This window comes from Melopsittacus undulatus, chromosome 4 (genome assembly GCF_012275295.1).
Source record: "Melopsittacus undulatus isolate bMelUnd1 chromosome 4, bMelUnd1.mat.Z, whole genome shotgun sequence".
NCBI lineage: Eukaryota > Metazoa > Chordata > Aves > Psittaciformes > Psittaculidae > Melopsittacus > Melopsittacus undulatus.
Genome location: NC_047530.1, coordinates 59,502,573 through 59,518,563, shown reverse-complemented (window position 1 = coordinate 59,518,563; position 15,991 = coordinate 59,502,573). Strand labels below are relative to the sequence as shown.

At 42.3% G+C, this 15,991-nt stretch overlaps 1 protein-coding gene across 1 annotated transcript; it reads left to right on the top strand.

The window, feature by feature from the left end:
- The first annotated feature begins 2,112 nt into the window (after positions 1 to 2,112).
- On the top strand, positions 2,113 to 9,602 carry LOC115947296 (uncharacterized). The gene is made up of 6 exons (XM_034062667.1): positions 2,113 to 2,694; positions 3,014 to 3,093; positions 3,743 to 3,857; positions 5,192 to 5,298; positions 5,525 to 5,639; positions 6,508 to 9,602. Exons 1-6 carry the CDS (start codon positions 2,628 to 2,630, stop codon positions 6,693 to 6,695), a joined length of 672 nt encoding a protein of 223 aa, XP_033918558.1. The 5' UTR covers positions 2,113 to 2,627; the 3' UTR covers positions 6,696 to 9,602.
- Positions 9,603 to 15,991: the final 6,389 nt, after the last annotated feature.

Below are 15,991 nucleotides of genomic sequence, written 5' to 3'. Positions count from 1 at the left end.
AGTTTACCAGGGTAATTGACTTTTATTTGCTTTTGGAACTGTGATATGAATTTATCTTTCACTACCTGTGTGATCTCTGTTCTTGTGATTAATAGAAACTTGGTGGAAAAGTATTCACTTCTTATTTTTAACTCTTAGGCTATTCAGTATTCTCTCATAGTTTTTGCTCCCAAAGTGTTAGGTTTATCGCATGCCTTACCAGGTTTGATGTTCTTGTAGAATAAAAGAAAGTGCATAGAAATAACTGCAAAACATCAACAAATACGTATAGCATGAGTTTAAATTTGGACCCCTACCCTGCCCAGCGGTGTCTCACCAAAGAACTAGCCGCTAGATGGCTGTGTGTCCCACAGCTGTGGGAGCCAGTCTGTGCTGAAAGCATGTCCCTGTTTGTGCCAGTATTCAGCTACTAAATCTGGGTACCAATACCCTGTTACTCCTGATGCAGATAGTGACGTGCATAAGTGGACTGGATATGATGTAGACTGAGGACAACTACTTTTTGCAAAGCACTATGGATTAATCCATGTATGTTTAAATTGGGAGGGTGTTGAGATCACATTTATCCTCTCTAATCAGGTTGGTTCGTCAATAGGCAAAAAGGATGAATGTAATCCAATACAAGGGTTACATACGTGTGGCCCCCAAAAGTCACCTAAACCTAGCTTTCTGGTGTAAGCAGCATCCTGTTAAATCTTTTACACTGAAGAAATGCTGCCACCCCATGTGTCTTTCCACTTTGAACAGTGTCTTCCAAATGGCTGTTGAGATGGAGAGTGCATGACTGTGATGATCATGAAGGAAAAGCTGTTATTCATTCTCTTCAAGTGTGTCACAAACGCACAGACTTCCATTCAAGCCAGAAGTTGTCCGACTTTTTTAACAATGGGTAAGTGGAGATGAACAAGTAGTAGGTTTATGTGTAATCCTCCCCTGGACTTACAGTATTAATCAGTGGCCCTCATTGGACATCTGGGTATAGATTGGCAGAAAAATATCTTAAAGTGCAGATGCATCATCTTAAAGAATTTTGTTGGCAAAAAAAAATCCTAGGTACAGTTTTCCCTACTGCATATTGCTCATCTTGCAAGGAAAAAGAGTTGTGTGTGTCAGCTTCAAAAACATAAACTGCTTGGAGGCGGGTCCTATTGGTCTGCCTAGAAATATAAACCTTGGCCTTACTCATGAAAGACTGCCTTTACTAATGAACTTTTAGCTAGCAGTAATATATATACAAAGGCATTTTACTACTAACAATAGGGAAGTCACCATACACACTGCCACAGAACTGTTTTGTAGAAGTGCTGCAGTGTAGAAGTGTTGCAGTCTCATGCATTCCTGTTTATCAATTATGAGTTGGCATAAGAAGGCGTGATGGGACGTGATGGGAGCCTTGCCACTTCTTCAGAATCTCCTGCTCATGGTTTGCTATACTACAACTAGCAGAAACAAATGAATAAAAAAAAAAGATACCTGGAAAAGTGCTGTATAAATAAATGTGTTCCATACCATAGCATGAAATCAGAATGTCCTGTCTCAACAAAAACAAACATCTGCAGACAAAGCAAGCAGCTCTGCTCTGCTGGTAACAATAATAACCATTGAAGAGGTTGTTGGAGAGGGAGCATGTGTGTCTTGTTGGTTTGGTGAGCGTGCAAAGTCAGTATGGAGACTTGGAAGTCGGGGGTGTGTGATAGTCTGCTGGGTTAAAGGCCGTGACCCAAAACCTGTGTTTTACAGAGAGTCAGTCACACCCTGAGCACATGAGCATTATCTGGGCAATTGTCTTAATCTGCTAATGAATGTATAGGGTAGAAATGATTGAACTTCTGTGGCAATTCAGCTTTTCCCATAAATGGATATAATCAAATGAGATTCATGGCGCCGTTTAAAAACCCCTCAAACCTACAAGCAGAAATACCATGCAGCTGCTAATACAGCATGCACACAGCAGGTATGCAGTTGGTGATATAATATATATAGAAAGTAGTTTTGTGTTCTTGGGACTTTTCTATTTTTTTCTTTCCTTTTGCACTGCTGTTGCTGCTTTGGTTAATCTCTATTTAATAACCCAGAAGCTGGAAACTTGATTTCCTTACCAAGTAGCTAAACTCTGGATGCTACAGGATATAGAGCACATCCCCTTGCTCCAAATCAGTTTCGCCATCATTTGATGCATCTTTTCTTGGAGAAGAGATATAAGGTTGAGTCCTGTAGGTAAGGCATAACTGTGTCCTCTATATGAATGTGTAATGTGTGTGTGAGAAAGAGAAACAGACACAGACAGAAGGGGGAAGGTGGGGAAAGAGCAAGAGCATTCAAGAGTGTGCATACACTAAATATGTTTACAGTAAACCGGTTAATCTGAAAGCCAGACTGCCACAGTCATACATTGAGTGACCTCCCCTTGCTCTCCTAAAACCGTTCTGTTGAAACCTCTGCTGGCTTCCCAGCAAGTTGGGCAATATGTGTATGTCCCTAATGCCTTATCACAGCACTGCCTTGGAGCAAGGCACACTGTAAACAACCAGTGACCCACCCACATGCAGCCTTGAGCCTGACTCCACTGCTTCAGCTCTTAGGCTCCACAAGCAACAAGTAGCTAGCCCCTGGTCTCCTGCAGAAAAATGCCGTTCAACTCCTGCCCACTTTGGAAAGCACTGTTTTTTATAAGTTTAGCAGTGCTTCTTGCAGGTAAGATATGCCATTCTTGGATATGACTCACAGTTATTTAAATAGTGTCTCTTTTTCTTAGAGAAATGAAGCATTCCACTTGGGAACCCAGCACTGGGTGGCCACAAACAGGCAGGCAGTCAGCTTGCTAACTGTTTAGAATAAATCAGCCTTTGCACCGTTTATTCACATTTGAGCCCTGATCACCAAAGGTATAAAAGGACAGCAGAATAGTGGCAAAATTGCCATAAACAAGTACTGTTATGTGGTATTTGGGGTTTGTTCATGTGTTGGGAAGGATTATAAACCAGCTATATACCTGCTTCTGTTTGTCTTTTAGATTTTACTACAATTGCAGCTTTTGCTAATCCAAATGAATGTAAAGGGGCAACAATATATGATGTCAATGAGAGTCTTAAGGTAAGAGCGTAGCGGCATCGGCCAACCCAGGTCCTGCTTTACATGCACACCCTGTGGTGGTGGGAGGAAGGAGCAGGGTTCCACCACGTATGCTTGTGCAGCCCAAGCACAACTTGCATATTGCTTTGGTGACACATGGCTCGAAACAGCAGTACATGGCCCAGAGGGGAGTAAGATGGAAGAGCAAAACAAGATCAGTGTCATTTGACTTATGTCTTTGGCTCTGCTGCTAGTCAAAAATATACTCTTTTAAGGTGTATTTTCCAGTTTTCCTTTGCTCCATATATAAAAGTGACTTGAAAATAAAGAGTTATGTCTTTTGTTTTACAAGCATAATGCTGTTTTCAACCTCTTCTATTTATTGTTTCAAATATAAATTGCCAGATTTCTTAAATACAAGTAAAGCCAGTCATCTGACAGCCTATGTTTTCTGGGTTAGTGCCTTTGTCTTCTATGGGCTAGGCCTCTCATAAGGGAGTGATCAGACAGTGATCCTTGAATACAGCGGAATTCTCAAGTCTGAGATATCAGCATTCAGCAGATAAGAATAATAACCATTAAAAAAAAAGGAAAAAGGATTGCCACTTTCATGAATTAATTCCAAGGCTTTTCCTCTTCGACTTAGCTGTTTTCTTCCCTAACTCCACAGAAATATTCAAACTGTTTTGATGAAATGATCCCTGAGGGTAAACAATCTTCAATCAATTTCCTTGTCTGGACACTGCAAGAAATGCTTGATCTCCTGCGCCCTGTTCAAGAGAAATGTGAGGCCCCTCTTGAAGCGATGCTCCTCTCTGATGGGTATTGAACAAAGTGGCAGTGGAGAAGCACTAAGAAAATTTCTTTACCTCTGACTGTAGAGTGAACTAAGTGTCTGCATGTCTTGAAAGGGACAAAGGATAAGATAAAAGGCATCTCAGCAGAACAAGGATGCTTAACCACTGAGCTGGCAAGCATCTAGGGGGCATGGAAGAACCAACACATGGGGTCCCACCATCCCAACAGCCCAGCCTTCAATGCTGAGGTACAGCTCATAGTCATAGAGGCAGCAAGACCTGCTCTGCCCTCCAGCAGGAGCCTCTTTTGTGTCTGGCAGTGGGCGTCAGTCACATTTTCCAAAGAAACATTTGGATCATTTGTCTGCAGTTGCAGTGAATGCCAGTGCTGTGAAGTCAAATGCCACTTTCAAAGTGTAACTTGGGCTAATGGGAATTTGCTGTCACAGTGACAAGCGATAGAAAAATTGTGTATTGCCAGAGGAAAGAAAGAGAGAAAGAAAGAAAGAAAGAAAGAAAGAAAGAAAGAAAGAAAGAAAGAAAGAAAGAAAGAAAGAAAGAAAGAAAGAAAGAAAGAGAGAGAAAGAAAGAAAGAAAGAAAGAAAGAAAGAAAGAAAGAAAGAGAGAAAGAAAGAAAGAAAGAAAGAAAGGAAGAAAGAAAGAAAGAAAGAAAGAAAGAAAGAAAGAAAGAAAGAAAGAAAGAAAGAAAGAAAGAAAGAAAGAAAGAAAGAAAGAAAGAAAGAAAGAAAGAAAGAAAGAAAGAGAAAGAGAGAGAGAGAAAGGAAGGAAGGAAGGAAGGAAGGAAGGAAGGAAGGAAGGAAGGAAGGAAGGAAGGAAGGAAGGAAGGAAGGAAGGAAGGAAGGAAGGAAGGAAGGAAGGAAGGAAGGAAGGAAGGAAGGAAGGAAGGAAGGAAGGAAGGAAGGAAAGAAGGAAGGAAGGAAGGAAGGAGGAAGGAAGGAGGAAGGAAGGAAGGAAGGAAGGAAGGAAGGAAGGAAGGAAGGGAGGAAGGAAGGGAGGAAGGAAAGAAGGAAGGAAGGAAGGAAGGAGGAAGGAAGGAGGAAGGAAGGAAGGAAGGAAGGAAGGAAGGAAGGAAGGAAGGAAGGAAGGAAGGGAGGAAGGAAGGGAGGAAGGAAGGAAGGCTTTACACGAAAGAAAAAGGTTACTTTGACAAAATCAGTTAGTGGGGCAGTTATCACCTGTGCCTGGTCAATGAGGATGCCTGTGGTTGGGAAGCAGGGGATGGATGATAGGCTTTTATACTCACTTGCACTCTGATGGGTTGTTCTCTTACTCTCTTTTTTTCTTTTTAATCCACTCAAAAGTTTGCAAACAGCTTCCTCCCTGCCCGCTCCCACTACCCCCTAGAAATGGTGGGCTGGTGTGTGTCATCATTGACAATGCTCAATACTGCAAACCCATGTGCAACAAGGTAACATTCATGGTTTACTGCTGATATATTGCTGCATCTATTCATTAATGTACAAGTGTTTATTGTGTAATGCATAATTTTTCTTGTTATACTTTTTTTTTCTCCCTTAATGCAGGGAGAGGTTGTAGTGTTTGTCTAGACCTTTACTGGCTGTTTCTTCACCTTACAGTTATCATGATGTAGCCTAAGACACCGTTTGTTTTTTTCTCCATCTTTACTTACCAAGGGTTATGACTTCCAATTCCTCAGAAGGAGTAGACTGTATGAAGTATGTAGCAGCAGAACTGGTTTTTCCTGGACAACACAGCTTGCTGGGGGAAAGGCACTGGCTGTTTGTAACCGTGAGTATTCCTCAGACACATCAGTCACAAAGATGGTAGTCTGGTTTGTTCTTTTAACAAAAGGAAGAAAGAAAAGTCTCTCTTCTTGATATGTGTGAGCCTTGGCCTGTATGACAACCTTGGCCTGTGTGACATTATGGGAGCTAGTGCTGGGCTGGAAAGTGCTGAATGAGAAATCATGTTAGCTTTAAAGCTAGCACTACGGCCTGAGCATTGCTGTTTCAGTTTAGGGTAGCAAACATGACGTGTAAGCAATGTTTGTTTTTTAAACAGTAAATAGGTGTCATCCTAACACGACTCCTGTACTGCACAAGGTCTGCGTGGTCCTTCTGACAGCAGTGAAACATAAAACTGCTCTTTATCTTGCAACAGTACTTGAAGAACCTCAGTAAAATTGGTCAACACCCGTGCTATTCACTGTATGTACATACAATAAAAAACAACAGCTGGTCTCCAGCCAGCAGTGCTGCCTTTTTCATGTGACAGCCCAAGGGTTTTAAGACTGCTCTTATTGCATCCAATGAGCAATCTGTGAGCTGAGGCAGGCTGTCTGACTCTGTTATTATTGAGTTAATTTAAAAATAGATGTGTGTATAGATACACAAAAGGGCCAATGTGTCTTTCCTGTGCTTAATGGAAAATATTTTATTTTTAACAGTGCCTTCTTGCTAGAGCAGTTTTTTCCCCAAGGACTACCAAAAACAATCATCTAGGCACTTTTATTCCTAGTTGAAGCTTTGAAGTCTTTAGTCTGGTAACTTGTGCTTGTTTAAACATCAGGACAAATCTCAGCCAAGTAAGTCAACTGCTTGGGGGTTTTGGTTTTTTATTTCTTTTTTTCTTTTTTTATCATCTTTGATCTTTCCAGCATCTGAGATGGCTGTCAGTGGAGCTGAATCTGCCTATTTCCCCACCAACAGCACCTGTCTGCGCACATTAGCCTTCACTGAAACTCAGACTGAGCAGCTAAACATGTTCCTCAAAGAGCTTGGAGAGCAAGGCATTGATGGCTCCAACCGTGACAAGGATGACGATTGTATCATCTGTGGTTACTAGCACCAAAAAGCTTGTGCTACAGACCAACCAGCCATCTGCAATCTGACATAGGCATTTTGACAAGAGAAGCAGAGCAATGAAATTGTTGCTAAGACATGTAAACATACAGCTTTTATTTGGTTAAAGAACTAGAGATCATAGTCCTAATTTGGCCTCAGCTCTTGGATACAGATATATTGGCTAAACCTAACCATATAGCTCACGGCAGATGTGTTTCAAAGAAAGTTCACTTTTATGGCTTAAGTTTGTCTATCTGGAATTAAATAAGAAATAGTGTTGTTTCATGGTTGCAGTCATTAGTTAAACACAGTAATTTTTATCAGAAATTGTCTTCCGTCAGGTGTTAGTTTTACTTTACTTATAGTTGCTTTTACAGGTGCCAATTAATCACTGTTTTGTTTCTCTGATGACCATTAGTGCAAGTCACTGGTCATAGGTGTACAGTTCTTTATTCATGTATTTGCTTGGCTGGGGGTTAAATCCGGCTGTACATACAGCTGTTCAAGGTGCTGTGATTTGCATGAACTACAAACTTAAAGCACTGTAGTTTCCTGGTGGGACAACTCTAGGGTTTCTACTGTATTTATCCTCTTGAAGAGATCCCACAGAAAGACAGAGTATAGGTATACTGCAGTGCACTTCTAGGAGTCAAGAAGTACCCTGTATGCTTGCTGTAACCAAGCAAAATGGCAGGGTAAACTTACTATCTCAGTTCAGTACATGTGAGAAGTGGGGTAGCCCTAAACTAGCAGGTATTTGCATCATGTCTCCTCTGCCAAAAAGATGGAAGTGGTGGGTGTTGAGGGACCTGCATGAGAAGCTCTGTAGTTTGTGTGACAGGAATCTGCTTTCAGTCTCTGTTTAGTCCCTGTGGGACAAAACCACAGTGGTTCTGAAAAGAAAGTTTTCTTGATCTAACAGCTATGTCTGCCCTGTGGGATGCAGGGCTGCAAATGCTCTTCTGCACTCACACTTCCTTGCACAGCCTGGGTGTATGTGACACATGGACTTGCAGCGCCTTCCTCATGTGGAGCCTATAGCTACCACAAGGTATGACTTGGCTTCAGAGGTAAAGCACAAAAGCAAATGAGGTCTGGTTGTAATAGAGTTGGGATGGGCCATATTTAGGGTAGAGCTCTAGGGGCTGATTGCAGGGCAACCTGCTGAGATGCTCTGGTCTCAGTGCAGTAGTGGTGGGGCAGCTGCTGGTCCTAGCCCAGTATGTTCACAACATCTGGCTAATAATCCTCCTTGCTTTTTCCCATTCATTTTATTTCTAAACCTAGTCTAATCTGGGGCAGGTTTGGCTGTTGCCAGAGTTAACAAAAATTTTAGCTGGTCATCTGAATTTGTAACAGCTCTAAACAAGAACAAATATCCAAGTGATTTGTTTTCTGTTGTTGGCTCTTCTCATGGCATATGAAACCACTTGTTCCTGCTCCAGTCCCATCCCCCACTCCCCATGTGCATGTGTACTCTGGAAAAACAGAGACACAGAGTAAGAAGTGTGAAGGGCAGAAAATCCCAGCCACTGTCCACCTGGCAGTTGATGCAAGTTAAGACAAAAGACAATTTAGCCCTGGTGATTCAGTTTACTTGTGGAGCTGTAGCAACAAAACACATGTGCATGTGGATTATTATGAAATCTAAAAAAAAGCTTAGTTACTGTTTGATTTTCAGTGGAATCTGTGCTTGAGGTTTTGTTTTAATTTTCTTTTTTTGATCAAATACTGAAGCCATAGATCTGAAGACAGACAGCTCATCTGTTTGTTTCCTTTCTCTTCTTTACCTTTCCCCCATTCGGACACAGGCATCATAACTAGGTGGTGGGTGATGTATAATTGACCTTTACCTCATTAATCAGTTTAATGATTCAGATATATAAAACTAAGACTCAGATGCCAGCCATTACAAGCAAAAAACCCACTGGCTGCTTTTGGGCCCGGAACCAGACAGTAATATGATGATGAGTGTAGCAGACAATTACACCAACAAAGGCATGAGTTAGCTGCTTTGGTTGATTATAAACTAAGGCAGTAACTTCAGTCATTGTGTTGGAGGCAAAAATGCTGCAGTCTTAAAGAAAATACATGTTTTTTTTTCAATCACTGATATTTTTTATTATTTTTTTTTATTTCTGGCAAACAAATAAACTCTATCACATGAAATAATCATATCTTTGAGGTTTTGGTTTCCAGCCAAATCATTATCAGCTGATGCTCAAATAAAGTATCTGAAGGATAAAAACGTTCTAGTGTCATTTCTCTACTGGTGCTAAAAAACATTTTTCTCTGAATTGTTAGGCTATTCTTATGACTTTCCAAACCAGACAACAAAAGAAAAGAAACCCAGTACTGGATTTCATAAGGAAATAAAACCCATTGCTCTTGTAAACTAACAGAAACTGTAAAATCTGTGAATCAGAAATCCTGCTAGTGAGCATCCCACAGTGCAAAAGATTTAGGTTGGAAAGCTTTCGTTTGATGTGGCATGAATGTGATGTTAAGCTGGAGACTGCATTGTTGGGCTTGTTTGTTTGTTTTTTCATAAATCTGCAGAGAAGCAGTTTTGTTCTATTCCCATCATCCAAGTTATTACTTACATATGAGAAAGGAAAGTTGAACCAATAAGCTTGTGTGACACAGTTAAAAACTGAAGTAAATTTAATCATATTATTTCCCAGTGTAAATTTGTATAATGTAATTCAGGCAAATAGTTATTGTATGTTTGCATTAACTTCAACTCAGTTTCTGGCTGGGCATGTCTGAGCATTGGACCATCCCTCATGTTGGTGCTCTAACCTCAGGATGAGAAGGGCTTTTTGTTCTCTTGCTCTCTCTTTGTGTTCTGGCACTTAGGATTTGCAAAGAAGAAAATTCACATGGAAGGAAAGAAAGCACAGCTACAGGTTGGGCAGAGAAGAGATTCAGAGCAGCCCTGCAGAGGGGGACTTGGGAGTGTTGGTCGATGAGAAAATGAACATGAGCCAGCTTCAGTGTGCACTTACAGCCCAGAAACCAACCGTATCCTGGGCTGCACCAAGAGGAGCGTGACCAGCAGGTGGAAGGAGGTGATCCTGCCCCTCTACTCTGCTCTCGTGAGACCTCACCTGAAGCATTGTGTGCAGTTCTGGTGTCCTCAACATAAAAAGGACATGGTACTATTAGAACAAGTCCAGAGGAGGCCACGAGGATGATCAGGGACTGGAGCACCTCCTGTATGAAGACAGGCTGAGAAAGTTGGGGCTGTTCAGCCTGGAGAAGAGAAGGCTGCGTGGAGACCTCATAGCAGCCTTCCAGTATCTGAAGGGGGCCTACAGGGATGCTGAGGATGAACTCTTCATTAGGGACTGTAGTGACAGGACAAGGGGTAACGGGTTAAAACTTAAACATGGAAGTTTAGATTGTATATAAGGAAGAAATTCTTTCCTGTTAGGGTGCTGAGGCACTGGAATGGCTTGCCCAAAGAAGCTGTGGATGCTCCATCCCTGGCAGTGTTCAAGGCCAGAATGGATGAAGCCTTGGGTGATATGGTTTATTGTGAGGTGTCCCTGCCCATGGCAGGGGGGTTGGAACTGGATGATCTTAAGGTCCTTTCCAACCCTAACCATTCTGGGATTCTATGAAAGAAAAAAATATTTTAGGCCAGTAGGTTTAGCAGATCAGACAGAAGAAACGCAAGATGCTTATTTATTGTGCCATTCTGGGCAGGTTTGTTACATTTCATGTTACAACCAGTGTAAAGCACTACCTCCCCAGAATACACTGCATGTTTTTGGCATGTACTCTTGCATAGGTAGCAGTACTCTCAGCTAAAGGCTTTGGTATAATATTCACTGTGTAACTATAGAAAAGGAGCCTTTCCAGATATTAAGCAAAACAATGCTGTATTATGCTCACTTCTCTTTCAGTCTTGTTTTCAGTCCATTACAATGCAAGACAAGAGTCTGTCTAGGAACTAAGCCAACAACAGTAATTACAACATAGCCAAAAAATGGAAGGCAAAGTGTTGAGAACTGTAGTACATGAATACAAAATTATACTCATTCTCTTTTCACAGGAACATAGCAGCAACAGGTTGGGACACCCATTCCTTTTGGATGGATCCTAGGCAGTAAAAGTGCCTGAACCTGAGAGATGTTATCATTCTGAACCATTCTTTAAAGGAATTGGCGGTGTTACAGCTTGTACCAGATCTGGCTCACACTGAGCCATGCAGTGAGATCTGTGGTACACGCTTCATTCTCCAGATCACCACTGCAGTCGGGGGCAGAAACATGAGAAAACTCATTATGAGCACGGCAGCAAAAATGACCAGCAGTATTTCCCACGGGGCCAGGTTCGTTTCCCCCATGATCTTCTCCATGTCAAGAGTCTGAAGCTGTAAAGCAAAAATTACACTGCATTACTTTCTTGTAAATAGGCATCACAACTGTATAGGGCTGTCAGCTTCTTTGGCTGATTATTCTCATCCTGAAGAACACACCCATTTGCCCAGTTTCAGGCCCCAAAGAGCTCCTGCTCTCTCTCTCTTTCCTCCCTTCTCCTGCACTGTCCCCTTGAGAGCCTCCATAGAGCATCATCCTACCCCTCCCGTTTGGCTCAGTTGCAGTTGCTGGTGCTGATGTCAGATACTACATCCACTTAGAAATGCCATTCGTTACTCTTGAGACAGCCTTTGTCACCTATTTAAAATTTTTATGTTTAAGTGCCTCACCTCTCACTTCAATACAAAAAGTTATTATTACACTGTCATGTATCAAAACTAAAGCTGAGAATAAAAGCATATGATAGAAAGAAGAAAGAACTGTAAGTTATCAGCCACTGTGGTGGGTTGACCCTGGCTTGATGCCATGTGCCCACCAAAGCTGCTCTATCACTCTCCTCCTCAATGGACAGGGGAGAGAAAAGATAACAAAAGGCTTCTGCATTGAGATGAAGACAGGGAGAGATAACTTGCCAACTGCCATCACAGAAAAAAACAGACTTGAGTTGGGGAAATTAGTTAAATCTATTATCAGAGTGGGATAGTGAGAAAAAAACCCAAATCTTATAAACGCCTTCTCCACATTCCTCCCTTCTTCCTGGGCCTAACTTTATTCACAAAATCTCTACTGCACAGAGGGACGGGGAATAGGGGTTGTGGTCAGTTCATAACACACTGCCTGTGCTTCTCCTTCCTTCCCAGAGGGAGGACTCCTCACACTCTTCCCCTGCTGCAGGCTGTAGACGCTTCCACAGGAGATGGTCCTCCATGAACTTCTTCAAGATGAACCCTTCTAGCAGCTTCTCACAGAAGCCCCCTCCATGCAGTTCCCTCCTGCTACCAAAACATTGCTACACAAACCCAATACAGCCATCAGAATGTGTATTTTAGTTCTTTCTGTTTTCCCCTAAAAAGTAGGCTTTAGAAACTCTTTGCTTGCCAGAGAGCTTCAATGGACACTCAATAAAGAATTATGTGCTTTGAAAATGACTACAAATATATTTTAATGAAACTGTTAATTCTGTTGAAAACTGATTTCTATTTGAAATTGTTTAATCAAACAAATATGGGCTTAAGATGCAGAGAGGTTTAGGAGCAAGGCAGTGGGGCGTACATGCAGAATAGAAACAGAACTAAATACAACTCTTTAAGTTTTGCAAGAGAAAGAGTAGATCAGCTAGTAAGGGGTTAAATCATGTTGGTTTTGAGACAAGGAGACTGAACTGTTAATAGGTGTGTCTAAGGGCTCAGTGCAATTCCTTCAGCACGACTTACACACCTGAAAGCCATAATGAAGCCAGAGCAGTTAGATTGAATAGAGAGAGATGGCCAGTAACTGAGTGAGTTTTTCTACCACTACAGTTTCTTGACTTTGTGCTCTGGCATTAAGGAAGTTATTGGGAATTTGCCTTGAGTTCACCAGAGACCTCAGATTTGTCTGTTGCTTTTCAAAGTGAGTGATGTACTGGGTTTCCATCATTAAATCCTGTTCCTTATGTAAAAGACAAGACTGAAACAGGGTTGATGCAATATGCTAATTTTGGGAGAGTAGAAGAATTTGTCTATTATGTGGGAAGCTAATGGGTTGCCAGCAATTTTGTACCTGGCTTAATAGTGTGAAAATCACATTCAGGTAAATTATTTGCTATGGCCTGTGAAGAGAAGCAGCAGAAGCCTGGTAACAAATCCTGGAGGATTTAAGTAGTGATGATCTTTGATGAAGGCTAGCAATCTGTTAGACAGACTCTAGATGGAGTTTCTTTTGGCTGCTAAATGAACTGGACCCTGATACCCAGTCAAACCATGGCTTTCTAGTGTCAGCCTTTCTTATGTGTTTACCTTCTCTTGCAATTGAGATACCACTTCAGCCTTTTTTGAGACAAAAATACACAGATTTTGAGGGTGGAAAACATGTTCTCTCTCCAGACCCAGCTGTGTCTGCACAGCCAGGGTTAGTGTCTGCCTTGCAGCAGTGCCAAGACCTTTCCAGAAACCTCAACTCTCATAAGGCTGTGTCAAGTTTTACAATTAGATTAATGTCAACTCTTGCAAACTGGGGAGAAGTATGGAGGACACAGGTGAAGCTTCCTGAGCTCAGAGCCTGAAGCAAGCTTGTGGCTGCTGCTTCCTTGCCAGCTAAGGCACGTATCTGTGGTGGGAAAGTCACTGATGCTGGAATGCTGCCTGCCAGGTTTGCTTCCCTGAGCTGGCTGTGTCTGCTTTCACCCAGCTACAAAATTGCTTGATTTTGCTTGTTTTTTATCTGCTCAGACTGGCAGCTCTAATGTGGACTGAGCTTTGGGGCTTGTTGAGCTATGTGATATTCTGACCTTTATAGTGGCACTTGTGATTTTATTCTTTCCCCTGGTTAGTGGATGAAGGTAAGTGTGAGGTTGTTTGCAACCAGGGGAGGCACCTGTAGAAGGAAGGCTTGTGCTCAGGAGCTGCCTTGTGCTTCTTCATTGCTGCATTGGGAATACTGGAGGTGCGCCTCTTCTTCTCTAAATGTTGTCTGTCAGTAAATTCCTTTTAAAATCTCAGTTTCTGACTTGCTTTGCCACTTGTTCCTGCCTTTTTCTCTGCAAGACATTTCGTACTGATCTCTTGCTGCTGCTACCTTTGCTTCCTCTTTCAGTTTTATTTCTGTTCTTGATGTTTGTTATTTCATTCTCTTCCTCATTCCTCTACTTCAGTTTGGTGCAATTTCCCTGTTTAGACAAGTGTCTATTTGGCCATGGTTTGCATAAGAAATCCCCTGTCCCTGTTTTCTGCTCTATTGATCCCTCCTCAGCACCTGGCTAAGACAAAAATCCAGTGAGACTACACTGACTTTAGCCAGAAGAAAATGCTGATGGCTAATAGCTGATAAGTCCCATGTCATGTCCTCAAACTATTAATTTGCCCTTCACCCACCTATTCTGTTCTTTCTCAGCACTCATGTTCTTGTGTTCTAAAACTCTGGGCTCTTATCTTTTAAGTGAGCAACTGCTGCACAGCCCCAGGGTGCCTATGCAGTTTGCTGTAGTCTTTTGGGAAATGAACGCATCAGGAACTCTTAGTAACTATGCCTATATGACAAAAAGGTTATAATACATCAGTAGTACTATATTACATAATTTTCAGTAAGATACATCATAAGTAAGGTGCATTTATGATAGTGGAATCCATCGAAAATAGAAATAGGTGTACTGACAAGTGAGTCTGCTAAACTGTAGTGCTGTGCAGTCAGGAGGTACAGAGGCTGAAGGACATGACTCAGTGGCCCCTCTAAGTATTTTTTGCCTGTATCAGCCAGAGCCAGGCTATGTTTCATTCAGCACAGCTGTAAAAGATCTGGGACTGCTCAGGTAGTGAGGTGCTTTTCACACTTACAGTGTCTGATGCACACATAGCTCTAGAAACACAAAAGCAGTGATATTTCTTTCAGAATGAACACACATTGTCACAGGGGTTTTGCAAGTTCTTTGTCTCCAGTCCTCATCAGTGAATGCATGAGAATATCAAATCTGGTTTCTAAACCATGAAATATTTTGCAGTAAAGTCTCTAGATCTGTCTCCTGAATTTAATTAGATGGAAAAGTGAAGGCCTCTGCAAGAACTGGAGCTGGAGGCAATGAGCAGAATGCAATAAATTACATTTTAGGAAAAAGGGCCTATTGGGGAAGTGGGATTTCTGGTTTTATCTTCCATTTCCAGTGTTTCGTTTAAGATTTGCTTGAAGGCTAAACAAGTAGATGTTTTTGTTGTGAACTATAGTTGATGGAAGACTTTTTTGGACAGTAACGAGTGGTGTCCCTCAGGAATCAGTGTTGGGACCGGTCTTGTTCAACATCTTTGTCGGCAACATGGACAGTGGGATTGAGTTTGCCCTCAGCAAGTTTGCCAAAGACACCAAGCTGTGTGGTTTAGCTGATATGCTGGAGGGAAGGAATGCCATCCAGAGGGACCTGGACACGCTTGTGAGGTGGGCTGATGCCAACCTCATGAAGTTTAACCATGCCAAGTGCAAGGTCCTATACCTGGGTCAGAGCAATAACAGGCACAGCTACAGGTTGGGCAGAGAAGAGATTCAGAGCAGCCCTGCACAGGACTTGGGGGTGATGGTCAATGAGAAAATGAACATGAGCCAGCTTCAGTGTGCACTTACAGCCCAGAAAGCAGCCGTATCCTGGGCTGCATCAAAAGGAGTGTGACCAGCAGGTGGAAGGAGGTGATCCTGCCCCTCTACTCTGCTCTCGTGAGACCTCACTTGGAGTATTGTGTGCAGTTCTGGTGTCCTCAACATAAAAAGGACATGGAACTGTTAGAACAAGTCCAGAGGAGGCCACGAGGATGATCAGGGGACTGGAGCACCTCCCATATGAAGACAGGCTGAGAAAGTTGGGGCTGTTCAGCCTGGAGAAGAGAAGGCTGCGTGGAGACCTCATAGCAGCCTTCCAGTATCTGAAGGGGGCCTACAGGGATGCTGAGGATGAACTCTTCATTAGGGACTGTAGTGATAGGATAAGGGGTAATGGGTTAAAACGTAAAGAGGGGAGGTTTAGATTGTATATAAGGAAGAAATTCTTTACTGTGAGGGTGGTGAGGACCTGGAATGGGCTGCCCAGGGAGGTAGTGAATGCTCCATCCCTGGCAGTGTTCAAGGCCAGGTTGGACGGAGCCTTGGGTGGCATGCTTTATTGTGAGGTGTCCCTGCCCATGGCAGGGGGGTTGGAACTGGATGATCTTAAGGTCGTTTCCAACTCTAACTGTTCTATGATTGTATTATAAAACCAGACACATGAAATTCTGGTATTGTATGCAAACAGGCC

Coding starts and splice junctions, on each gene's coding strand:
- LOC115947296 (XM_034062667.1), top strand. CDS start 2,628: ATGCCGTTCAACTCCTGCCCACTTTGGAAAGCACTGTTTTTTATAAGT. Junction 2,695..3,013: donor TTTAGCAGTGCTTCTTGCAG/GTAAGATATGCC, acceptor TTTGTCTTTTAG/ATTTTACTACAATTGCAGCT. Junction 5,640..6,507: donor GGCACTGGCTGTTTGTAACC/GTGAGTATTCCT, acceptor TGATCTTTCCAG/CATCTGAGATGGCTGTCAGT.